Below are 26,374 nucleotides of genomic sequence, written 5' to 3' on the forward strand. Positions count from 1 at the left end.
AAAATAACAAGGTAATACGGAGTAACAATCGCACAGTTCACGCGACAATTATTTAATTATATTGAAAAATTGACAAAGCCGCACACACATGAAATTGTGATAAAGATTGCTGTTCTTATTCGATGTGCCCTTCAGAGTTAAATGGATAATCGTGAATTTCGCAAGTACCGTTTACAGCGACTAAAAATTCTCTGAAAATAACCGTTGGTGAGAGAGAACGACAGGCGAGAAGAGGGCCGACTGAACGCAAAAATGCACTAGCCGAATACACGTTGCGACGGATAGACGTGCGTATATTGAGACGAATGGACGTGCAGAGATGGGTGGATAGAGGACCAAACGAGAAATAGAGTAGCGTGGCTCGCGGAAGGGAGAGGAGGAATAGCGGTTGGGAGGGCCAAGGGGGGAGGAGGGGGGTCGAGAACGGGATAAAGGCGAACGTACCCTTAGGAAGCGAGAGATGCAGCAACTGTGAGAACAGGAGGGGAACCGGGGGGGCGGACGAGCGCCGAAGCGGCACAGAAGGTGAATGTCCAAGGGGCCAACCTGTTCGAGGTTCATGGCCCCCGATCGACTAGCAAACTCTCTTGCAGGAAGCCATCCTGCCCAATCTGCTAGCGAGCCTCGTGCAAAGGACCGCCGCACCTTGCACCGGAATTTTCGAATAATATCGCGGACGCGCGGGACATCGTGTGTCTTCTCACCGCACGTTTACAACGCTGGCGTTAAACTGCCGCGTTTCATCAGCTTCGATCGCTCGCGAATGTCAAATAAACGTTAGATAAATAAACGATTTGAGCCCTCGTGCATCACACATTCAAGATATTTCACTTTAAACTGCTGTACGACATGTTATGTGACGAATATGATGAATGTAGAATGCATAAAAAATAAAATAGCTTGATATCAACGCGGAAAGGATTGATGAAATCTTGTTGATACATACGTTTTAAAAAGAGATACTCTTATGGTATCGCTTCATTCTCTATTTTATAATTTCTTCACGTATCTTTTGTTATATCAAAATGAAATGAAGGAAGTATAGCATATACGATACACTAAGATAAAGAGAGTATGTCTATAACATCACGGTATGTCACATGTATGTATATTGACTGTTTTAGCATCGTTGTCACAACAATTCGAATGACTGAAGAGGATAAGTTCCGAGAAAATTTTACTTCCTCGAATAAATGTCCTCGAGAGATCAAGGTTTAACCTTACAAAATATTACCGTAAAGGATAGTCCGCGCGAGAAAAGGCAACCTCGCAAATGGAAACATAAAGGCAAAAACTTGACTTGGGATTTCAAAACCGGAAGAACAGGCGATGATCGACGTGCATAACCGAGTTGAATTCTTTGACGTCCCGATCGCATCGAATGTATAATCGGTCGATTATAGCAGTGCCATTAATATACCGGTTTACTGTAATTTGGTTTATAATATATTTCTGAATGCAGAAATTTTTTCTTAAATTTTACACACACACACACACACAGCTGTCTATTCAAATATTAATTTATACAACTTTGTGCGCATTAATGCAAACGTCTGTTTCGTAACTCCTACAAGTTAAGCTCTCGCGATTTGTTTTTGGCTACCAAAAACTCAACGTGCAACTTTTTTTTTATGCCGACTTTCGCTTCGCAATTATTTCTTATTCCCATCGGCGAGTCCTCGACTCTGATGCGAAACTCGCATAGATCAGCAACATCTTGCCCTCGATATAAACTATAATCTTATCTCTCGCGTTAGTCAGAACGCAAATATTCCGCGGTGTGCGTGAGAGATGGCGAGATTAATATAGTATCGCGATGTTACCGAGTACGTCTCTCAAAGATTAATGACTGGTTGCATGTGCGGAGCATCGATATTATTTCTCGGCATCGTTATGATAACAGTGACAATGATGACGCGTATAGAGCAACCATTTTATATTTAAAATCACCGAACGAAATTTCGCCGGCGATACAAGACGCAGCAAATCAAACGCTTTCGAGCAGTCGCTCGTGGATCCGGTTCGATTCACCTTTTACAGACGTCAAGAGAGCCGGCGTTTGCAACAAGTCACGCCTGCCTCGGAAGAGAGAGAGAAAGAGAGGGAGGAAGAGGAGACAATAAGACGACGGCTGCGAATTTTTACAGATTCGAGATATTGCGTAACAAAGTTACACCAGGCGAGCCGATACTCGATATAATGACGCTTGGATCGAACGCACGATGAGCTCTTCTCTCATCGCGCCTTTATGCGGGCAAGATGGATCGATGATCGCGTTCACACCTATATCGATAATACTTTCCTAAGTGTTTGGCCACCTTATGTAAGAGAACTATACATCATGCTTTTCGTACTCGTGTTGTTATATTCGTAATAATATATCGTGCAAATATTCTCTCAAGTTTGACCAAAGTTTTCTATTGTAAATGTCAATAGCGAAGAATTTCGTAGTTGATACATGCTAATCGTACCTCTTGATTTTAAGTTTTTCCTCGAATAATTTTTTAACAATTTTTAAACCGATATTGCACGTTGAGAGTTTTTCATAATCACTGCCGCGAAACAAATCACAAGGATAACATGCGAGTTGCGCAACAGACATTTGCATTAAAGCCGTGTAAAAATTTGTATAATTTATCATTCTTGAATAATAGATTAACAACTATAATAAACAACTATAAATTAACAACTTATAATAAAGTTTTTTTATGTCTATAATAGAAACATTTTTACTTCTGGATCTCTTTATAGATATTATGTAAATTATGTTACATCGTCTATTTATGCTTTTTGTTAGTATCGTTTAAAACTTGGCGTTTTTCAATCAAACAGTTGATACTTCTTGTGTACACTCGTATTAGTAATGGGCCATCGTTAGGTATACTTTACCTATCGATCGGAAATTCGGAATTATTTCATGTAACGAAACACACAAGTCAAACGATTACGAATTACGATGTAATTATCGTGCGGCTTTTTGCGGATTGGTTTGTGTCGTGCTTTCATGCGCCACACAATAATCTGCTTTCGCTCATGGGCTTCCGCCTGCGCGAAAGAGTAACGGTAGTTTGTTCACGCCGCCTCAATTGTTTGGGCATAAGCGCAGAATTTTAGGCTAAGTGTCACGATCGTCTCACATGTCTCATTTACAGTGTGGATTATATCGCGCTGAATTAATCCGAGGGCCGGGACCAGGTTGATCGCTATCACCACGAGTGCCATGGCATTTGCGAATTCCCGTTCGTTCGTTCCTAATTGACCATCTCGTTGGATTCGACAATACACCGCGAAAGCCCATTCTCGCGAATCTAATTGGTCGTTAAGACGCATTTTTGCCTTTCTTTCTCTTTTTCTTTCTGATGTGAATGTGACGAACTTTCAAACCGTCAACTGCTAGCTTATCGTCTAGTTAATATTGTTCTTATCGTATTATTGCTTTCAGTTGTCATTAATTCAAGATGATTCTATCTAAAGCCCTAGTACTTTAAATCTTTTGTTTTACGAGGTTATTGTACAAGACGCATCGTATAAAATAAACTAGATTTTTTTCGGAGAAGAACTTGCATTGTTAGGTACTTTTACGCTGTCATAGCAGGGCCAACCTGCTTTTTAGAAAAATAATTCACATAGTGTAAAAAATCAATAAAAGAGAATTTCCGAATTAACTGCCTTGTATAACTGCTTCGTCTTTTCAATTAAAGAGTTATGAAGGAAAATCTGTGACGTACCAATAACATCGCTATGCGAAATAGACGGGTTAAGATCGCGCTCTAAGCATTCCGAAGAGTTTGTAACGGCCACCCTAAAACCATTGCTCATTGATGTTCGACGAGAGCCTGGGATATTGCCAAGTCCTCGAGCTCGTTATCCCAATGAACCGCTAGCGAACGTCGATCACGCTCTCTGCTCGATTAAACGAGTGAAGAACAGCAATCTGCATTTGCCGTTTATCGCTCTAATCTAAAGATACATTATTCGAATACGATGTCGAGAGGGAAAACACTGGAGGAAAACACCTTGCAGCGTATTGACACAGATGCATCTGGGATTACAAGTGACATTAAAAAGGTATTCGCTTATATATATAGATCGATGCGACTGATAATTCGCCTATCTGCAAGAGGAATCGAATTAACGGCGGAAAAAAATGTCGTTACCGATTACGCTTTAGAGCGCTGGCGATTTAAAAAAAAAAAAAAGTTTCTGCAATGCCTCACGCGAGAGATCGGAACGTTTCCTTTTCGCATCGCCGTGTCGCTGACACATCGATGACACGTATCTCTTTATACGGAACAGTCCGCATAACTAATTTGCCTCCATCACTTTTGGTATACGCGCCGATAATTTCTTCAGTTACCTCGTCGATCTCTTTTTCAGATGATATAATATTTTATAGACGACTCTCTCATTCTCTCTTTCCCCCGGCTATCGAGAGCGATGCTATTAATTTTAGATCCGTCCGTAGATGACATAATCCTAATAACCATTGTACAGAGAACGAGTCAATTTAATTTCTCAATAAAAAAAATGTCAGATAAATTTTTTCGGAATTTTACAAATAGATGTGACAAAATATAAAAATATATAAAAATGTATCTTGCTTTTAAAAAACCGTAATCTGATTATCTCTAACATACTTTTTTATTGAGAAATATGTATATGTTTATATATATCATATATACATAATTGATCTAATAACGTTCTAGATTATTTCTATTCTTTTCAAGACAGACTTTTGAAGGATATTGTAAATTCATCTCTAATTCATGTAACCGTTTTGTTCAAGCCGGCCCCGTACGATCACCACGATAGGCGATGACGCATAATGTTGCGTGTAATGTAAAACAAGATCGGTCGTACTATGTACAGCTAACTCTACGTAAGTTTGGCTATGTAAAGGCTAAATACCGAACGCGACAGTGTGGTAACAGGGCTGACAGGTGGGGGCAAGGCAGGGTTGCTGGCGGTGTCAAACACCAGCGCGAGGAGATAGTCGTTTCTACTGCCATACGATGGAGCGAGAGAAAAGGGGAGACAAGGGGAGGCAGAGGAAAGCGAGCGAGACTTCTTCGTTTCGTTTCGGAGGCCGATGGCAGAGATGAGACGAGACGAGACGAGAAAATACGAGAAGAACGAGAGAGGAGCGATGGAAAGAAGGCGGCCGAAAGGGGAAGAAAGAAATAGGGAGAAGGAGAAAGAGAGAAAGAAAGTGAAGAGCACGGTGAAGGAAGGGTGGATAGGTAAGAATAAGAGAGGAGAGAGAGAGGAGGCGAGTTATAGCGGAATAAAAAAAAAGTGATAGCGAGGGAAGGAGAGAAGAAGGGAAGAGAAGAGCGTCAAGCGAAGAAAAGAACAGAAGGGAGTAGAAGAGAGGAATAAGCGGATGGGCCAAACGTTGGCGAGTAGGAAAGAGGGAGGGAGGGAGGGCGATTGGTCGGCACGGACGAGACTCGTGAGACGAGCAAGGGGAACAGCCGAAGCGGTGCATGGCCGAGAGACCAAGGGTGCCAGGGCAAGGGGGGAAAAGAACTAAACCGAGGGTTGGGGGCCACTAGCGAGGAAATGGTGGGGGGGGGCGAAGAATTGGCGAGGACCAGAGCCTCGAGTCGGGCGAGCGCGAGGGGAAGAGAACGAAGATGAGGACGCGGATGAGGACGCGGATCAGAAGAACGAGGAGGAGGAAGTGACGGAACAGGAGAAGGAGGAGGAAGAGGGCGGAGGAGGAGGAGGGAGGGAGGACGTCTGGTGGGTACGCGGAGAGATGCCGCGGGGGACTCCGTGGCACGGGGGGTAGGGGTTGTCGCCCCTCCGCGCGGCGTCAGCCCCGCTAAGCGTGAGTCGGGAGGAGCGGGGGCCGGGTTAAGCCCCCTCTCCTCGCGTCGCGAGGTTCCTATGAATTTTGCGACACTCAATAAAAAGTGGTTCCACGAGGTTAACATTTCGGTAACTATACCCTCGCCTACCCGGGACGCGCACACGCACGCATCGCCGCGACACGACACGACGAGCCGGATCGGACGGACGTGTGTATATGTATATATACTTACGTGCATACGTACGCGCGATACGCACGCATATAAACGGCCGCATATACTCGTACGACTCGTACGCTCGCTCATTCTCGCACGCTCGCCCGCTCTCCCCCTCGAGTCCTCTCTCTTTTTCGCGCGCAGGGCCGCTCTTCGGCGTACATCACGGGGGCCACCGCACGAACACAACACGTGAGGACCCACACACACGCGCGTGCAAGCGGGCGGTACACGCGCTCGTGTTAAAAACGAGGGAAGCGAGAGAGAGATAGGAAGAACGGCGCGGAGGGAAGGAGCACGAAAAAGAGCTCTTCGTGTGGATAGAGAGAGAGAGAGAGAAAAAAAGAGAGAGAGAGAGAGAGAAAGAGAAGGAGGGGCGGAGAGACCGAGAGAGAGAGAGAGAGAGAGAGAGAGAGAGAGAGAGAGAGAGAGAGAGAGAGAGAGAGAGAGAGACGGAGAAAGAGGAGCGTACACACGCTCGCGCGGGCGCGCGGTCGCGGGCACTCCGGCACGCACACATGCACGCCGCGCGCGCACGCATACCACAGGACTGCCGAAAAAACTGCACGGGAGAGGCGCAGCAACGGGCAAACCGAACCGCGCGCGAATCAAGTGCTTTGGCCAGTCGCGTTCCCAATCACTCTACGACTAGGTAGTCCCCCGGTGTGTGTCCCAAAGAAGCGGCGAGGAGAGCAGCTGGGTCCTTCGGTCCTCGACGTTCAACCGGCGCGCAAGATAATACACGGCCAGGACATTCGAAAATCGCGCAAACCGACAATTGTCATCGCTCGCTCTCTCTCTCTTCGTCGCGCGTCGTTTCCACAATCCCGCGGCGCGTGTTACGCACACAAGAAGGTGTTATCGATATTTAAAATCCTCCACCGCCGAATCCTTCGTGTTTTTTTCCCTTTCCACGTTCCTTTTCGCCATTATCGGTCCATGAAGATTGTCGCGTACGTTTCAAAGGAATAAATTAACTCGGAGTGTTCGGCGGTCGTCGTCGTCGAGGAAAATAGAGAGAGAGAGAGAGAGAGAGAAAGAGAGAAGAAGTGCGCGTTCTTCAGTTATACCGACGTCACGAGGGACAAGGCGGAAAAGCAGTGCGCGCCCATGCGTGTATCGACGGGACCGCGAGTACGCGTTACGGTGATCCAGTTACGCGCGTTCTACACGAGAAGAAGAGGGAAAGGGAGACGACTTCCTTGAGGAGAGAGAAAACGGTCCCTCGGTCACGGTGTGAGTGATTCCATGGTACGCGCGTTATTAAATCTCGCTTGACGTTTTTTCGCCATCCTGTGTCTCGTGGATCGTCGGATCCGCGATCCCCTCAAGACGATCGACGTGTCCGCGGACGGATCCGAGGAGGATCGTGACGGAAGAAGAGCGCGAGAAGGAAAGTGCGCCACGTCAATTCGGGACGAGTCGCGACGAAGAATGAGAAGGAGCTAGCGGAAGAGATCGGAGGTTTTTTTTTTTTTTTCATTACGCGGTCTCCGCGGGTCTTTGAGATCATCGACGATTCGAAGGGTGATCTCTGTGAGAGGCGACTGTGAAAAATCGGAGCAAATCCGTCGATCATCGAGGCTCGCTGGGTGGAACATGCGACTGTCCCATACGTCGTTATACAATCGCTAACGGCTCGCTCGTCCGTCGAAGATTCTACGCGCGATTTCGTCCAATTTCCGCCACCGGATAAGACGGTCGTGGAATACGATAGAGATCAGCCGGCGACGACTTGAAGACTGAAAGAAAGGTGGCCGGAGGAAAGAGACGCGAGAGCAAAAAGAGCGAGAAACAGGGCGCGTCTGTCCGCTCGGCGATATTTCGGCACGGCGCATCGGCGGAAGTCGGAGGGAAGACAATCGTCTCTCGATCGTCATCTTCGTCGCATCGGGGCTCAGCACTGACGACAAGGACGCCGGGGCAAAGGAGGTCCACACTTCACTTCTCGCTTGACGATCAAGGTACGTCCACAGCTGAGACCGGTGGCCTTCGGCCGCCTGTGCGGCTTCCACGGTGTATACGCGGTCGCTAGAGACAGAGGAAGAAGTTTGGGGGAGACAGAGAGGGAGGGATTGGAGTAGAGCGAGACGAAGGTATGGAGGAGGAGAGGGAACGAACGAAAGAGAGAGAGAAAAGGAAAGAAAGAGCAAAAATTTCGAGAGGGGGTACTTAAAGGGGGCGGACGGGAGGTCGGGAATAAGAGAGGGATAGACGGAGAGAATGCGCAAGGGTGAGAGTGAAAGAGGAAGAAGGAGCGATTGAGGGGGAGGGGGCCGAAGCGAAAAAGAGTGCGAAAGAAAAAGAGAACGAAAGCGAAAGAGCGAGAAAGAGGGGACGAGCGTTTGCATGTATCTGTCGCGCGAGTCATATAGCGGTACGCATGCAAATATGTATGTAAGTAAGTGTGCGTATTCGTGACGATGCGATGCGTGCACATGCACCAACATACGAGCGAGAGTATACGCGCGCGCGTACGCATGTGTCCGTGAGCGCGACACGCATACGCGTGTCGTTGAACACCTAGTTAGCGCTAGAATACGCGCCTGTGTCCTTTCATGAATCCACACACGATGGCGTGTCTCGTATGCCCTTGCCTATGTATGCCAGACGGCGAAGGTGACGGCGGTTGTGACGGCGTCGGCGGCGGCGGCGGCGGTGGCGGCGGTGGCGGCGGCGGTAGAAACAGCGACGGCAACGCTGGCCGGTAGCGCGGCGTTAGTACCGTTTGGACTGGCGTGGCTAGACTCGCGCTAGACGAAGATAATGCCAGACGTTAGAGAGTGCCTGGCACATGACGTAATCCTCGTCGCTCGCTCGCACTTTCTGCGCCGCGAGAGGCGCGCTCGTTCCCTCGTTTGTCGTACGTCGCTCCGGGGCCGTGCCCGCGACCGTGCCACGGTCGCCGCGCCGCGCCACGCCATGCCGCGCGTACGTGCTCGACTCTACTCTACGCGTTCACTGTTCACTCTCGTTTTCCACGCCGCGCCGCGCCGCACCTCGTCTGGCGCGCGGAGCTCCCGCTGCGTGGGAGTAATCGTTTTTTCCTCGTTTCCTTTTTTTTCGTGTTTTTTTTACATACCCAATTTCGTCGCGTTATCGCGCCGCGTGCGCGCGCAAGAGGAGAGAGAGAGCTATTTTATTTTTATTTTTTTTGTTCACTAACCGCGGGCGATTACGTATTTTTTGTAGCGCGGGATTTCGGCACCCGCGAGTTTACGCACGGTGTCCCGCGTTTCGCACATGTACGTGCGTACGTATATACATATATATTTCCTTTACATATATATAGATTTTACACATATACATATATATTTCTTTACTCTTTTATTTACGTGCGTTTACGATGCACGGCAGTCAGGAGGGACACCACGTGTTGCAAATATTAAGCACGCGGTATAAATATTAAGAGGCGGATAATTGCTATTCGTAGATGATATTTCGCCCGCACCTGCGGCCGCGCGCAGAGTTTCTTCAAATCGCGCTCTTTCTCTCTCTCTCTCTCTGCTCGGCGCGTCCGTTCCCTATTTTTACGAGAGACCGCAGGTTAAGTTTGTTGCACGGCCGTGCAGCAAGTTGAAAACACCAGTGGACCTAGGTATAAATAGATTCCGCGAGTATACACATCGACAACATTAGAGCGAACGAGAAAGAGCGAAAGAGATGGAGAAAAATTGCGAGAGAGCGAAGAGGACACACGGCGGACGATACGTATGAGGGAACGGGCCGTGAGAGGGGAAGAGAGGGGGGAAAGGGAGGTGAGGCGGCTCTGGTAAAAAATAAGAAGCGCCTCTCTCTCTCTCTCGATGATGACGCGGACGTTCCTGAAAAATTTAGCCGCGCCGCGTGCACTCGCTACTCGCTACTCGCTACGTATGCGCTTCGTACGCGCGCGCGTGCGGCAGCATAGCCGATAGAGAACACCCGCGCGGGCGTGCAGAAGCGGATTCTCAAGGATGGGCCTCGGACAAAGCTGCGGGTCCGCGGCGTCCGCGCCCACCTAATCTTCTTTGTTGACCGACGGTTTCGTCGACCGCGAGAGAAACTATATTGTTCCCACGATTAGACCCGTCACCCATCCGGATACCGATACCGCGCGAACGCTCGCGCCTGGTAATTTTAGCTCGTATGAACAATTCAACGCGCGATAGCACACATGACAGCGTGCGCATAACGATACCTTCTCTCTCTCTCTCTCTCTCTCTCTCTCTCTCTCTCTCTCTCTCTCTCTCTCTCTCTCTCTCTCTCTCTCTCTCTCTCTTTCTCTCTCATTCAATTATACCTGTCCGATTGTGAGAACTATAAGAATTTGGTAAATCCGATTGGAAGGAAAAGATCGTAAGAATCTTACGAGGCTGCTATTGTATTTGGCTTTTCTACTATTATTTTTCCTCGTGAAATCTGCTTATATAAAAATGGATGTGAGTAGTCACACGCTCACTCGCAAAGTAAATTCTTTAAAATCGGTTGTTTGCCCCGAAGTTTCCGCAAAATAAGCTTAGCGCGTTATTTTCAAGTTTATAAGTTATCTAGTCCTTCTCTAATTTGTACGTATTTCGATGTGTATTAATACTCGCTGTCTATTATTTCTGTCAAGCAACTTTATTGCAATAAAGACGTGATTAAAATTACGTTAATCACCAGCTTTCCCTAAATACGACTAAATCATGCCTCTTTACGAGAATTTTATTTCTCCGTTCTTGGAATATCGCTTTATTGACGTAATTAAAATCTTTCGCACACGTTCATCCAGTCCGATCCAGTTATTATCGAAATGACCGCTAACCCTTATTAATTTATAATACAGTTTGTCCGATCGCATATTTGCACGGTATAACATTAATACATCGGGGCAATTAGTGCGGCGATGGCCAGTTATTTTTCTTGGAAGCACCTGCGCACGAGAGAAAAGGGGATGTATCCGGTAACGGTGTGTTCTCCTTGAACCATAACGGACGCTGAATCTCACCCGTTATTCCCGTTCTTCTTTGCTCCTTCGGTCCTTCGATTCTCCGCTCCGAGAATTGTCGGACACCGTAAAATGGCCGTGCTCGATCTTTTCATACTTGCTTTCTAACCGCGGCTCGATGGCCTCGATGCAAATAAAAATTGGCCCCTTCGAGAGACGAATAATTTTACAAAATTCCGTAAAATATTCGATGAAGAAATAATAAATTACAATGTAATGTAATACCAGAAACATTTCTTGGGAAAAAAAAAGAAATTTTTAAAGGGGAATATATTTCGAGATATAATCTGTCTGTAAAATGTAAAATGTAAATGAATAAGTTTTATATTTCTCTTGAATTAGAAAGAAAGAGGCGGGACAATAAAAAATTAAGAGACGGAATTATTAAATTGCAAGATTGTCTCAGAATAAAGATTCGTAAAAGACCATTATTCAATTATTCTCTACATATTAGAACCCGTTTTCACGGTACACCTATCGCATTAGCCATCGGGGCACTTTTCTTTTATTGCAAATCATATTTCGCATTATCGTCAAAAATATCGTCGGCGACAGGAAGTCTTATCACGCGCAGAGGCGTTAACATGACGAAAACAGATAGTCGAATTAATGCGAGGATAGGTTTAGAGAGTTGCGTAACGAAATCGCGGCTCGGCATCGTAACCTTAAAGGTGCATTTTCACGTGCCGCTGAAACTGATCGTTTGAGCGACAAAAATGATCACGTGACGACTTTTGTCGCTGAATTAAACAGCGATAATTTTTGTACATGAAAAGGGTAGCAGGGCGACAGAATTGAAAGTTGAGAGACAGATTTTGCGTCGTTTGTGTAATCAGTTAAAAACAAATTTTGCACTATTTGTGTAACCAGTTATATTAACTTATATATTACGCGATGGCTTCTAGAAAACAAAAATATTACAATTGGCTACTAAATTGTAATCGTATGATTCAAGAAAGTGAAATAAAATATAACAATGATATTATTTTTGCCATTACTTTGCTGTTGACAAATCAAACTAAAAAAAGATATTATTCTAAAAAAAAGTTTTGGGTTGCACCGCTGTTTCAAAATCGTAACGAGCATGGCTTTTATAAAGCTACCTTACCATATATAAGATTAGAAAGTGCAAGATTTATTAATTACTTTCGCATGTCATCAACACAATTGGAAGATTTGTTACAAATTATTGCACTAAAACTCCAGAAGCAGACATTTATAAGAGAGCCTGTCAGTGCTGAAGAACGTTTGTGTTTAACTTTAAGGTTTGTTTTATTACATTTTTTAAATAAACAAAAAATATAAAAGCGACATATATAGACAACTGATTATATGGATAATTTAAAATTTATTACTAACACACTATTGTCTTTTATTTATAGATATTTGGCTTCTGGCGACTCAATGATATCAATATAGTGCTGCCACTTGCTTTTCTTAGTAGGTCTTTCCGATCCACTTGCTAATGATTCAGTGTTGATGATTCTTCTATATGCATCATGTAATGACTTGAATTTTGCTTTTGCTTCAGTTTCTGATAATTTTCCTAGAAAATCATTTTATTAATAGATTTATATTTAAGAGTTGCATACTGTTCTTGTAATAATTTTGTTATTCATTGAATATATACTTTGCTTACCATTCAAAGCTTCGGAGACTTCTTTCCACAATTGTGCAATAGCTTTTTTACTACGAAGTGGTAGCTCAATTTGTGGATTCCACAAAGGTTCGCGTGCATGTACTTCAAAAATTAGTTGCTCTTCCAGTTCAAGCAATTTCTGTTTTTCATCGACATTCAATTTCTTTCTTATATTTTTTCTTTTATTTGTTAGTATTGATGATGGGTTTTCTTGAACTGTTAGCTCTTGATTATTAATTAAACTTCGTCGTAATATACTTCCATCTTCTACAAATTGTAACAAAATAAAATATTATTTTTAAATATTATTTTAAACAGATAATAGATATTAATTTATATTACTTTCACATACCACACACGGGATAAAAATAACAAGTATTCTCATCCATAAAATATTCAGTATACCCTTGAAGGCACTCGTGTTTTGTGACGTTATCTGCTTCGCATATAACCTCACATAGTCCACATGTCATGACTGGCACCAATGTCTATAGCATTAAAAATACATTTACACTTCATAATTATACATATATGTTTAGAAATATTGACTTTTTTTGGTTTACGTTTAAAGATGTAAATGGCTTTATTATTTGATTTTAAAACAAAATATTCACATAACATATATCTATTACAAGTTATTTCAATCAAGCACAATTGTTTCTTTTAAACACCATTATAAAAATAGCTTGTTTTATGTATATATACTTACTTCTTCATGTTCATTTTCCTCGAATGAATTCATCTTTGCATATTTGTGGTTATGTTTTCTTTAGTATACACGCTGTATACACGACACTATCGACTATCAACTGCTCAACTGCGTTTGAGCAGTAAATGCTTTGTAGTTGAACTGATTCAAACTACAAAATTGTTGGCGCTGGAATACGAGCGACAAATTTGTCGCTTCAATCGCTTGTTTTAGCGGCACGTGAAATTGCGCCTTAAAGGCAAACTTGTCTTTATCGCGCGGGACTAGTGCGATTCTACGAATAGAAGTGTAGTTTGTACGTGCAGGTATGCATACACATAATACGAATCGGTCGATTAGATTGTACGCCTAGTAACTAGATTACGTTCGCGGCGACTCGCGCGTTATCTGCGAAATTAGACCCCGACAAGCGGACGCGTTATTTAGGCGCAGCGGACGCTCGTTCGGAACGAGCGCGGTTGGGAAACCGCCGTTCACGTTACAAACTGACACGTCAGTCGCGATGCTTCGACATCGTCGCGTATACTTTTGACACTGATAATTTAATCTTGATATTAGACAGGTAACAATATCTGGCGATATCGAATAGAGAAATATTGTAAGAATAGTATATAAAAATCGTAATCTTTCGTACATTTTACATATTATTTGCATTAATTGTCATTATATTAGCATCGATTTGTCAACGTTGCTATAGCAAAACGCGCTCGCGTTGATATCTGTCGATTTATTTCCGCGGAAACTCGATTTAGTATTACACGCGATAAACCGATAACCCAAGCCACGGATACACTTGAGGAGATTATCGCGCGATATACATCGCGTATCTTATTAAATTTAAACATTCCTAAATGCGCGGAACGCCTGCGTCTCCGTGCTCGACGATCGATACCGATCGATGCGAAAAAGAAAAAGAGAGAGACGGAGAGAGAGAGAAAGAGAGAAGAGCGAGCGCTCGCGGAACACGCGCGGATAAGAGCGCGCGAGTCCGATAAAATTAACAAAGCGAATTCATTCGGCGACCCGGTCAGCGCAAGTCAATCGAATAAATTTCCGCGCGCATCGATACAAGACGTGCAATTGAATAGTGCGTGTGTGTGTATGTACACTTATGTATGTACATACACATATGTACTCTACTATATGCATTGCACGTGAATTCAGGTGCGCGGCGATTATGCGGCCACGCCACGTTTCGCATGCTGCGCGTTAAAATTCGCACGGTCGACTCCATGTGATGCGTACCTTGGAAAGAGGAAGGTCGCAGGTGCGAGATTTAACAAATCGCGTCTTACAAAGCTCTCGTGACTGCGTACAAGAGAAACTTGGAAACGTTTGTCGTATAACGCAGCGGATACAACGATTAATCATACATCAATATATATGTATATGTACACGCGCGCGCGCGCGCGCGTACATACACGCACATACGTACGCACAAATAAATAAATAAATATATGTATATTTATTTATATATATTTTTTTACGTATATATATATGCATATGAAAAAGAGAAACACGTGGTATGTAAACAGAGAAAGAAAAGAGCCGTTTGCCTTTGATTTTCGTTATTACGTCCTTGTCGTAAAATATTAACCATGTTATTTCTCGCTCAGAAATAATCCACGGATATATGAATAAATTAAATATTAATCCTTTCCGCAGCGATATCGCGCGGTATCGATTTCTCATTTTGCTGGTTTCGGTAGTTATTACATTTTTAGAAATTTCCATTGGCACGATCTCGCAGAAACTTAATTTTACGTTGAGATAATTAAACGCCCTAATTATTTTATATAATTGTCTCGAGTAATTATTATCTCTTTATGTTTCCTCTATTACGATTTTACGAAAGTCGCGAAAATTTCAATACGTAATTGCTATCGCATCGCGCGGCACCGATATTGAAATTGCAATTGTTCCAACGGTTATCAAATTATCAAACTTATCTCACGCGATAGCAATTGGCATTATTTCCTCGATTGTAATCTGAAAAGGCATTCTAAAATGAAGTAAAGGAAGAGAGGAAAAGTAACGTCGCGTCGAAAACGTGAAGCGAGGAAACGGTCGCGAATTGCAGTCGGTTAGAAAAATGTAAGGTCGATGCGGCGCCCTATCGTGAAAGCGGCGAGAAAGAGCGTCACTTTATTTAAGCCACTTGAAATGCGCACGTCAGCTGATAGTGACGAATCATATCCGAGAATCCGGTAAGTTATCGCGACGAGGGTATATGCGCGCGAGCGCGCGGCCCGAGTATTTATGCGTGCGCGGGAGCGGGCGCGAGGTTCCTTCGGACGGTTCTTTGTTTCGTGCATTACACGCGCGCATGTGCACACGCACACGCATGCCGCGCGCCCACATCCGCGAGCGAAAAAAAAATGTGCACGCGGCAATGGGCGCGGGTGTGCGTTTATATTGCGTCCCGGGCGTATGAATTAGGCGGCCCCCAGAAATAGGCTGTTGTGAGGAAAAAAAAAAAGAAAACTCGCGGCCCCGATTTCTTTCTGCAGATCGCAGCCGCTTTTATAATAGTAGTGATCGCGAATCACACCGCATAGCTGCCGATGGCACTTTACGCGACCATCACGTTATAGGTACGTTATACGATATGTCTTTCGCGATAATTGACACGCTCGCCGACGACTTGTTCGACGCCCGAGAAACCGAAGAATCTCTGAAATTTCAATCATCCAGAAATATCGATCTTCTTCCCTAACAATATGGAATAGCGGCGTTTTGTTCGAAATATTCGCCCAAGGTCACGGTTTCGCGTTAAAAAAATCGAAAGCTGTTTCGATGGAAACGTAGTTTTTTTTTTTTATATTTTGAGCGAGAAAAAATAAAGCGCATGGTAAAAAGCACGAGTCGCTTTTTTCTGCAAGCTCGCAATTTTCCATATATATCGCGATATTAGGCATTTTTTTTGCGTGTCCCATATCGGAAATTAATCCGGCCAGTTGAAATAAGCGCACTGAGGCTGTTATTGCGATATCGATATTTTTTTTCGATAGCCGAGAATTTCACTTTTTACGCGGTGAAAGGTTGTCACTCAGACAAATATCCAGATTAGAAGATTGATTCTGTTTTTTTTTTTTTTTTTTTTTTTTTTTTTTTTTTTTCCATATTCCGTGTAATTGAGATCCCGTGGAATCCGTTTTAAAAGTCGTTCATGTGCGTTTGAATGATGAATATATCTGATCTATATATATTGTAAAGCTGAGCTTCTTTTTTTTTTCTAAAATCCTATTTTAATTGGAAACGCGAGATACGCACTCGCATGGAATGTGTGGCATTTTATCCTGTAATTAACTTCGCGCGTGCCACACGCATGAGATATGCTCGCAAGTGCGTAAATGAATTGCTACAGGTGTGTCTAGTTTCGCAAAAATAAAAAAAGAAAGAAAAAAAACTGGTTACATATCTGTCTCGAAGCGAGAAAGAAGCGTATTGAGTGCAAGCGGTATCACGGTCGACGCTGAAAGCGCTCGTCTAAAAAATGCCAGCGGCGCATCCTCAATTCTTTACTACGATCCGTTTTTAACCCGCGTTGTAAACATGTATACGTACACTTAAACGCCTCATGCATATGTATCTCGCGATGCAAACTCGATGCAGCCGACTGTCTGCGCTACAATTAAAAATATAGCCGCTCTGACCTGTTTTCAGTATTTTTAAGCGCCGACGGAAATATTCGTGGATCATCGCGCCTCAATTAATCGTACGGAATATCGTTGGAAACTAGGTCGGCCCGAGACGGGCACGGGCGAAAACGATTTGACGATCGATAATCGATGAAACGATTGTCTCGTAGATCCGGCGCTCGTCGCCAGTTTCGCGATGCGCATTCCCGTGAGTATATATATGTATATTTGACGCGAAAAATAGAAAGAGAGACGTATCCTTATTCACGCGTCTTCTTCTCGACCATCGTGTGATCTCGTGCTTATCTGTTGCACGTTCGTTTCGTGGACGCTTGCCGGAACCTGTTGGACTAGATAAATGCATCCGAACGCAGTCGTCATCCTGCGTTCAAATCACCTCTCCACGCAATCGCACAAATTGCATCGACAATGCACAATTTTGCAATGCAACTATGAAAGTTCAATGCTAACGATCCAATGTTAATTCTCAGTCCATTATAAATGCGAAAATATCGCGTTTGATCCGCCGTCCTTGCAAGCTAAAAGTAATTTTTTAATAACGATCGTTTGTATTCAGAAGCTAAGAATATATGCAACCGAAAGAAAAATCTGTGGCGATTTTTAGCCACGAACGTCTACAGCTACTTACTTATAGGATACCGTCGTAATTTTGGTAGGTTTGATTTTTCGATTTATAAATGCAAAAAGAGATTCTTCGCGACCAATTCGGTCGCGATTTTATCGGCGTGGGAATAAAAATAGAAAACAATTTTTGTCTGTAATTTCGAAATCCGGACTCATCGATGCCACGCTTCGAACCACGGTTCCAAGCCCCGCTTGGTTGGAACGGCGGAATCGCAGTAGTACAAGATAGCGTAGGAATAGACGTGAGGTATAGCGGTAGCACTAGTCTCGTATGAAGTAGCGCGTATCTAGTATTGGCCAGACGGTAAAAGGTTCTCGACGCCGAGCCCTTCCTGCACCTCCGGCAGCGGCGCGTGAAAGGAAAATAAAACTTGCCGCACCGCACGAAGTCGCGGTTCCATCGCGGCATCAATATCGACGGTATTTTTTTTGGCTAATCGGACAATCATCGCAAAAAACTCAATACCTATATTTACTTAATCGCATATTCCTCGGGCCTGTTATTTTTTATTTCTTTGATAGTACACCAGTATAGGAAAAGTTATTGAAAAGTCATGATAAATTCTTTATAATATCTTAAATATCGAGATCATAAAGCTGCTATTCCTTTGGGACCTTCGCATATTATTATAATATGTTCAGTTATAAAGTGAGAGCTATCTTAAGAAGTTATTTTAGAAGGAAATTATTATCGAGGATTAATTGTAACGACTCTAAAAAAATCGATATTAAATTCTACAAGGTTTCTACATCGATGATTGTGCGTGTGCATGCTCGGGAATTCGCGATAGTTTGCATCTAAATTATATTTTCGCCTACGGAAACAAGCGACGAAAGAAATTTGATTTAATCGAAGTCAGAGCGTCGTGCATCGTTGCCGATGCAATCGACCGAGGCTTTTTTTCACCTGATTTGTCGAGTACCTCGGGCATTCCCACGTTTAGCGCTATGTCGGCCGGTCGTGGCGAAGCGTACCGTTGAAGAGAAATAATTGGTTGTTTGGCTGTCGACGGATTAGCCCGCTTGAGGTCAACGGCCACCAAATGTTTGCGAGTGCAAGGGGAAGAGAGGAAAGGGTACCGGTTCGCGCAGAGGGGACGATGGTGGCAGAAGGAGAAAGAGAAGTGTAGAGAGAGGAGAAAGAGAGAGAGAGAGAGAGAGAGAGAGAGAGGGAGAGAGAGGAGACGGAGGGAGGGGTCTCATCGTCAGTGAGGGCAGTCGGGCCGAGGCGAGTCGGGGACCAGAGAAGGATAGACGAAAGAATGGGGAAGGTACGTACGTGGCGATCAAACGTATGCTGTCCCCGATACCTCACCTCTGCCTTTTGTTACTTCGCGTGTGCAAAGTGCATTTGGGACCGGGCCGCCACGTCGCTTCCCTAAACAGGGCGATTTATCGCCGTGTACAGTTGCCGTCGATCACCACGAATCCCGGAAAACGCCGGTCTCGCCGTTGGTAGGCGGCACTTTAACCGGCAGGTGCAATGCGTAGCGCCTAACGACGTTTCCAAGCCACTAACGCGGGAAGGAGGGGGCCATTTTGGGCTCCGTGCCGCTTGGTACGTCGCGTTCATTAGTGCGATCTGCTCTCTATCGTAATTAAATGACGATGTATGATTCTTGTAATAGCTTTTTTGCGTTTCGTATCGAATAGGTGACATATATAGAGACGAATACTGATGGCTGTAGGCAATTAGTCCTGAAATCGACGATTGTGGAATATCATCGTGCATTTTTCTCGTTTTTCTCTGTCGCCTTCTTCGTCGAGAATGAAATATACGATACGTTTTAACGTAAAATTGCCAGGTTTCAAATGAGGGGTAGAGTTAATATGTTATTTAGATAATTTTAAACAGAAAAGGAGGTCACACATACGAGAATAGATTCCATTCTAAATGAAGAATGTGCAACGCGCGCAGAGTAATTATAATTTATAATAGTAATAGTACTAATACTTTCACGTCATATTAGCTCTTTGTACGACACGCAATAATTTTTAATGCCTAATTTTCAACATTTATGACAATTTAAATTTTTCATATTATTCTATATACAATTATGCGACATTTCATTTTTTTGCTGAAATAACCTATGTACGTAATGTCATATACTTAATGGTGGACTTGTGAAGGAGACAAGATGTGCAAGAAAGGTTTGGATGATTACGTGATGTAGACGCTTCTAGTTGCAATAGAAGCATCCACCTGAATGCGTACAATGCTACGTTACAAAGCATTTCTTCCCGACTTTGTAATGGCGAGTTATGCGCCTAAATAAAAGTGGTTTTTTATTTTATAAAGAAGACAATGAAATCATCGGCCAATACTTTTCCGGATATTTTTCTAGTGACATCAGTTCTGTGATTTCGAGACATGCGGTTGATGCGGTATATTCTGCTTTGTCTGCCTTTATAAATTTACGAATGGAATAAGAAGTGAAGAATCTATTCGAAGAAGAATATACAAGAAGAGAACGTGAAATACATATTATATAATTTTATTTTTTACTCTCTCTCCGTTTCAACGTAAGACGTTCCTCCAAATCAATCATGCACGGTTGTATTAACAATTCGTAAATTTGCATGTGCACATTAGTTGTTCCCTTATCCCATATGAAGCTCTCTCTCTCTCTCCACATACATATATGAAGACAACATATATATATATATATATATATATATATATATATATATATACATACATACATGCATTCACTTTTGAGAACATCCTTGAGAATCCTCCAAATCTGCGAGAAGCGTTCATTAAAATCAATTACGCGCGGTTGTAAATCTTTGCCGCGATCGTGTTCTTCGGGGCTCGCCTTACGGAGTCCGTGAGATATTCTGCATTTAACGCAACTCCCGTATTCGGCGAGGATTTATTACGTCACGTAAGATCAAGGATTACCAGTTCCGCACCGTTCGCGCGCGCACGTTCCCCGCCTTCGTCTCCTCTCTCTCTCTCTCTCTCTCTCTCTCTCTCTCTCTCTCTCTCTCTCTCGCAGCCACAGGTACACACATACAAACACACACGCAATGCTCTATAACGCTCTTTCTTCTTCTCGCTCGTGGTGTGGTCACCTCTGCTTTTGGACACCTGCTGCTTCTCGTTGATGCAGACGCGAGCCTGCAAGCGAGGCGCAGCGTCACGTGATCGGACTAGTCGTTCTATGTATATGCGAAACCATCGAATGCGTGTGTACGGAAGGCCAGTGAAAGTAAGTTCCGTCGTTTCTGCCACGTCCTATGCATAACGTGTTTCGCGCTTCATCGTCGGGGGAACGATAATGTTACGACCCTGGCGAGTTTGCATTCCAAATATATGCGATTTGACGTTCGCTCGCTAAAATTGAGTGTTACTAAACGGATCGACGATTTTGCATCGGTCTGTGTGCCGAAATAGTTTTTAGGGCGAAACGAGGACAAGTTAAATTCTTCTCGTGAAACTCGTTTCGGCAAAATCTGGCGTAAATAATTTGTTGCGAAAACATAGATGGCCAAACTTAGAGATGTAACTCTCGTAATCGTATATATTCTCCTACATCGTTTTGAGATACGATTGTGTTGACATAATTTAATTTAAATTTAATTGCATTATACAATTTATGGTAAAATTTTTACTTGCTGATCTACATTTGCAAAAAGCAATAGTCCCCAAATTATTCATTTTCCATCGACAAGAATTTTGCAGAGCGATTTTGTACAATTCGTCCTCTTCGACGCGTGCTTCTTTAATTCATTTAAATCGAAAATTTCTCAGCGCTTATTCGTACTATAATTAATTCTCGCCTCTTGCGATTTTTTTGTCGCAATCGCGCGAAGACACGTGCCGTTCGTTCGGAGGCATTTACGCAAATCTGTAACCACGTGGATCGCAGAGAAAGAGAGAGAGTGAGATGCAGAAGAATGTCTATAGATAACGCGCGAGAGAAAAAAAACAAGTAAAGGAGACGAAGGTAAAAGCGTGGTGGAAAAAGTGACGGCTCGATCGTCGAGGAACGCGTCGCGAGCGTTCGTACGCAATCTAGTCCAAGCATAGGTGCCACAGCCCTCACGGCCTGGGCTCCTAGGAATCCAATCAATAAATATTACAATGGAACCCCTAGAGAAGTAGGGGCGCAGTATATCCTCTCGCCTCCACCTCCAACCCCTCCATCTCTCTACCGCGCCCCATCCTCTCCCGCGCCGTCATATTCCTCCTCCTGCTAGTCGCTAGTCGGAGGAAAAAGGATCTGTCCTACGTCGCGCTCTCGCAGTCGCTTCATTCCTCGTACATTCGCTCGCCCTCGTCCTCGACCACGTCCGCGAAACTTCGTCTCCCACCCCGTCGTCCGGCCACCCAACCACCCACCCACCCGACCACCCGACCACCCAACCGACCCCCCGCGTACCGTCGCCGCCTCCGCCAGCCTGTGTGCCGTCCTGCCCGCGCACCCCCGCGATTCTCTCGCGCTCTCTATCCGCCTTTTTCTCATCCTCCCGAAGCCCGCCACCAGCCACCACCCGCCCCTTGACGGGCCCTCGAGCCCACCACCGTTTACATTTTACTTTTCTAGTAGCGAATTAAAACCGCGTTCATGCGCAGCCCGTGGAAGGGCGTAATGATTTTTTGAGGGGCGAATCGAGTGGGGTCGCCTACGGTGGTGCACGGCTCGCGGCAGAAAGAGAAAGAAGGAGAGAGGGGGGGGGTAATAGCTCTGGGTGCTACTGTCGAGTTTAGCAGGAGCAGGACGGCGCGCGTGCCGCGCGGCAAGGATACGTACTCGCGCGCATCCGCGAGCGAGCGAGTCAACGCGTTTTTGCTTCGTTAATGTTAACGAACGAGGGGTACATAATTATCGGGGAAAACGGCGGAGCGGATCCCCGTTTATCGATCTCAGCCGAAACATGCGGGAACTATTTTACGGTTTCGTTCCTCTTGTTTCGGAGCAGTAACGTACTCGCATCCGGAGCCGACCGAAAACCGGCCCGGATCATTTCGCGCGACATCCTATTCCGTGACAACGTTCAACGGGCGAATCTCATCCATCTCTTCCCTTCCGCCGCGCCGCTCGTAAAGCAAAACTGGAAGATCGATCTCTGATACGTGCGAGAAATTCGAGAGATCCTGCGAAACGTCCGAACGATGATGAAAGTCGACGGTCCTCGCGACTAGCGCAAAATTAAATCTTAATAAAGAGATCGTCGATCCTTTTTCGAGCGCAGGGAAAAAGACGTGCAGAATCCGACGACGGACGCTATCTTTTTTCTCAGGCTCCGCGAGCGCATCCAAGATTTTTACAGCTCTCGTGGCCAGACTCGGCTCGCGGCGGCTACGCGCATTTTCGTCTCGTGAACTGATTACGGCGGGGTAGAGCGCGCCGGCGGAGGGAAGGAGGGAGGGAGAGAGAGAGAGAGAGAGGGAGAGAAAGAGAGAGAGAAAGAAAGAGTGTGGCAGAGGGAAGAGACCAAGATTGTGTGCGGGGTACACGGGGAGAGAAACAGCCGCCGCGGCCACAAGCATCAACCTCCCACCATGGCGCCCGTGGCCGGCTCTCTCGTTCTCGCGCGCCTTCAACTCTCACGCTCTCTCTCTCTGCGTACGCACTATTTTTTAGTCCGCACTTATTACGACAGATGTCTCATGCTCCGATAAAGAATAACGGCGGGCAAAGCGGGAGCCTTCCCCCCGCATGCTAGTCCTAACCAGGCTCGGGAACAGCAGCCCGTACTTGGTGCTTCGTCGGCTCGTGGTGTCACTGTAACGCGCCGGTTTACGTTACGCACGTCTCTCTTCTTTTTTTCTTCCGGGTCCTCGTTCCCTCTGTTTCCCTATCTCATTCTTTCCTCCTTCTCTCTGTCTCCCTCGGCTCTCTCTCTTTCGTTCTTTCTTTTTTCCCCTCTTTTTTTTCGTTTTCAATTTCGCCACCACACACGCTTCATATCTCGCTTTTAAAACTCCCGAGCCGGTCACTGCCGTCGCGAATCGGCAGCTGCTCCCCGCGTGCGATGCCGCGACAGTGATTATGCCTATCGTGCCCTCGTCCATCCGACCTCGAACTTGTACCGGGAATCGTTGTTTCGATCGCGGGGTGTAAGGACGGACGTGCACTAATCTCTCCTTCGGCGATTGGTGCTGGGACACGTGCTAGGTACATTCATCCCCTGTCCGAACGTCCATCCGTGCCGTCGATCGTTATCGTCTCGTCTCGCGGTAACATTTCGTATTTCGCGGTCGAAACGAGGCCGGCGGGCGGAAGAGAAAGAAAGAGAGAAAGAGAGAGAGAGAGAGAGAGAGAGAGAGAGAGAGAGAGAGAGAGAGAAGGAGCGAGAAAAGGATCTTCCGTCACCTCTCGCTTTCGGTTCGAGTCTCGCGCGTGTTCTTCCCGCGAGTGCGGAGATTTTCGGTCGGTGCGCTTCTCGGGTGAAAGGAGCCGAGACAAACCGGATGGGATTCCGTTTTCCGACGATCGCGGCAGTGCAGCTCGTGGCAACGTGTGCGTATACGAGTGCGGGTATGTTGACGCGCGCGCGCGCGTGTGTGCGTGTATGTGCCTTGTCTGAGAGGAAGAAAGAGAGAAAGAGAGAGAAAAAGTGGTGTCCTCCGCGTATGTGGACACGTATGTGTGTTTGCGCGCACGTTGAGTGTACCGCGCGCGAGCGACCGAGCGAGCGAGAGGGAGGGTTGATGCGTGCGTACGCACATGTGCACGGTGTGCAACCATTACCGCCAGTAATGAGGGGGTAAATCGGTTCGGACGCGCGCCACTCTGTCTCTCTCTCTCTCTCTCTCTCTCTCTCTCTCTCTCTCTCTCTTTCTTTCTTTCCCTCGCAATAAGATTCTCGCAGAACACGCAGAGAAAGAAACGGATGGTTTTCAGACAAACGGCGATAACGAGGGCACCGCCGGGATTCAAGTCAATTGGTACCGCGCGTCGTCGGTGAACGATGATATTTAACTGCGAACCGCGTGCCACACAGTGACAGCCGGCGTGGAGGAAAGGGACCGGAAGACCGTCAGACCGCAGACGGAACCAGAAGTCGGAGGATGGTGGTTTGAAATCGGCGAGACGACACCGGGAAAGGCGACGCACGTGAGAGCGACTCTCTGACAGACTCCCCTCCCCCCAAAAGGTAATTAACTCGGGGCTGCGTTCGAGCGCATCGCTCTGGAGTAAATCTTACCTCGTTAGAGAGCCGTCCGCAGTTTACGCTAACGATAACTCGATACGTCACACGGAGATTGGAGATATATAATCGGCCTTATTCGAATTTCTTAGCTCGCAGCTCTATCCGATTACGCTCGCTCCACGATTTTTCATACCTCGTTCGTTAATTTTTATTTTCGGTTACTTATTATCGCCTTGAAGAATCCGTGACAATCCATTTCTTGTCTTTTTCTCGCGCTAATTCGACATCGGAGTGAATTTTTTCTCGTGAAATTTTAATCCCAAAATCATATAAAATCCGTATAAAAATGATCGGTAAAGTAATCCAAGATTTATATATATATTTCAGAATTATATATTCTCGTGTTTAATTCAGAGATGGAAATCGGTGTACTCTGAAAATGATTTTTCATATTTATTCTCGTCGCTAGATATGCGGCAAAGGTACATTTTTAATACCTGTAACACGGAAAATCGAGTTCATTAGCCGGTTTCGATTCTTAAATTAATTTTTATTAAATCTTGGAGCTTCATGCAATGATCGGTACACGATTGATGATCGGAGCATGATCTTTGATCGATATATAGCTTTAGTTTTCGTAATAAGAAAGATTTTATTAGATAACGTTAATTCTTCCCAGTGATAATTCATCGTTGTACTTTGCAAGACGCCGATGTATAATTTCGCGTAAACCTAATCTCCAACGCTAGGCAACGTTGCGGTTTATTGTTCACGGTGACGGAAACGCGGACGCGATTAACATAACGAAGCCCAATTTTCTAACGTCAAGAACCAGCCGAAAAATTATGTACCGATTTCAATTCTCGGTATTCTAATCCGCGATATTCTAATCGTGCATTATTAGCGTGTATATCGCTGGCCGCCAGACCGATTCATTACGCGAACATAAGGAATGGATTATGTCGCTTCGTCTCTCTCTGCGTTTCCGTCTCATTTTGTGCGTGTGTGTCGCGTTCGGAGCGCACACGTCATCTTATCGCACACGCGGTGTCGTCGCTCCGCAAAACCTTTCATTGCTCACACACGTCGCGCTATTTTTCAACTCCTCGCTCCCGCTCGTGCATCACTCGTCTTCTAAACTATTGATTAGAGATGTACCCCAAGTATGAAAAAAATCCCCTTCCCCCTTTCGCTTCTTCCTCTCGATTCGCGTGTCATTCAATCGTCGCCGATCTCTCTCCCTCTCCCTTTCTCCCGCGCTCTCACCCTTTCCCCGTGTTCTCCGTATTCCTCCTCGCCCCCGACGACGCGACGGGCGCGCGTTTTCTCTCCCTCTCGTGACTTCTTCCTTCCTCCGTCTCTTCGCTTTTCTCCCTCTCGCGCGGATACGCGCCCGTTCTCGTATAACGGCGACGATCGCCGGCTTTTCGTACATTTTCGTGCGGCCTCGCGGCGTACCGGCCCGACGTGAAGCGGCGCGGGGGGAAAGCACGGCGCCTTCTCCGGGACGGAGTCGCACAGTCGTGACGTGACGTTTTAGGGGTTGGTCGGTTTCGCTCTGCACACGGCATGCGACGGGGAAGGAGCCTGCTGCGGTGACTGCTCGCTCGCGGCGCCCCCAGTCAAGGTGCAGAA

At 45.5% G+C, this 26,374-nt stretch overlaps 2 protein-coding genes and 1 long non-coding RNA gene across 15 annotated transcripts in view; 1 reads left to right on the forward strand and 2 right to left on the reverse strand.

Annotated features, from left to right (window-relative positions):
• LOC143902436 (uncharacterized) overlaps positions 1 to 9,453 on the reverse strand; it is a 68,860-nt gene extending 59,407 nt beyond the window's left edge. For both annotated transcript variants that reach the window (XR_013258380.1, XR_013258379.1), the window contains exon 1: positions 8,627 to 9,453. This is a non-coding gene — a long non-coding RNA (uncharacterized LOC143902436). The remainder of the gene's footprint in view (positions 1 to 8,626) is intronic.
• Br (broad-complex core protein) overlaps positions 6,512 to 26,374 on the forward strand; it is a 52,854-nt gene continuing 32,991 nt past the window's right edge. For 6 of the 11 annotated variants that reach the window (XM_077415337.1, XM_077415338.1, XM_077415335.1 and 3 more), the window contains exons 1-2: positions 23,767 to 24,123; positions 24,490 to 24,742. The gene's annotated coding sequence lies outside the window, so the exon portion shown is untranslated. Of the gene's footprint in view, positions 7,994 to 22,071; positions 24,124 to 24,489; positions 24,743 to 25,209; positions 26,367 to 26,374 lie in introns of those variants that run through there. The other 5 variants (XM_077415324.1, XM_077415326.1, XM_077415323.1 and 2 more) reach the window with 5 other exon arrangements.
• Positions 12,113 to 13,597, reverse strand: LOC143902475 (uncharacterized). 2 transcript variants are annotated; one of them, XM_077415412.1, is made up of 4 exons: positions 13,347 to 13,597; positions 12,990 to 13,112; positions 12,638 to 12,904; positions 12,113 to 12,544 (listed from the first exon to the last, which is right to left on the reverse strand). In XM_077415412.1, exons 2-4 carry the CDS (start codon positions 13,108 to 13,110, stop codon positions 12,375 to 12,377), a joined length of 558 nt encoding a protein of 185 aa, XP_077271538.1. In that variant the 5' UTR covers positions 13,111 to 13,112; positions 13,347 to 13,597; the 3' UTR covers positions 12,113 to 12,374. The 2 variants fall into 2 exon arrangements, with proteins under 2 accessions (XP_077271538.1, XP_077271537.1); XM_077415411.1 differs by having other exon boundaries at positions 12,990 to 13,125; positions 13,347 to 13,593.

Source organism: Temnothorax americanus, unplaced genomic scaffold (assembly GCF_048541705.1).
Source record: "Temnothorax americanus isolate GAGA-0224 unplaced genomic scaffold, ASM4854170v1 Scaffold4, whole genome shotgun sequence".
NCBI lineage: Eukaryota > Metazoa > Arthropoda > Insecta > Hymenoptera > Formicidae > Temnothorax > Temnothorax americanus.

Excerpts from the sequence above, each read along its gene's own strand:
- LOC143902475 (XM_077415411.1), bottom strand. The coding sequence starts at position 13,379 with ATGAATTCATTCGAGGAAAATGAACATGAAGAA. Across the intron at positions 12,905-12,989 it reads TTATTTTTATCCCGTGTGTG|AAGATGGAAGTATATTACGA; the intron begins GTATGTGAAAGT and ends TACAATTTGTAG. Across the intron at positions 12,545-12,637 it reads AGTCTCCGAAGCTTTGAATG|GAAAATTATCAGAAACTGAA; the intron begins GTAAGCAAAGTA and ends ATGATTTTCTAG.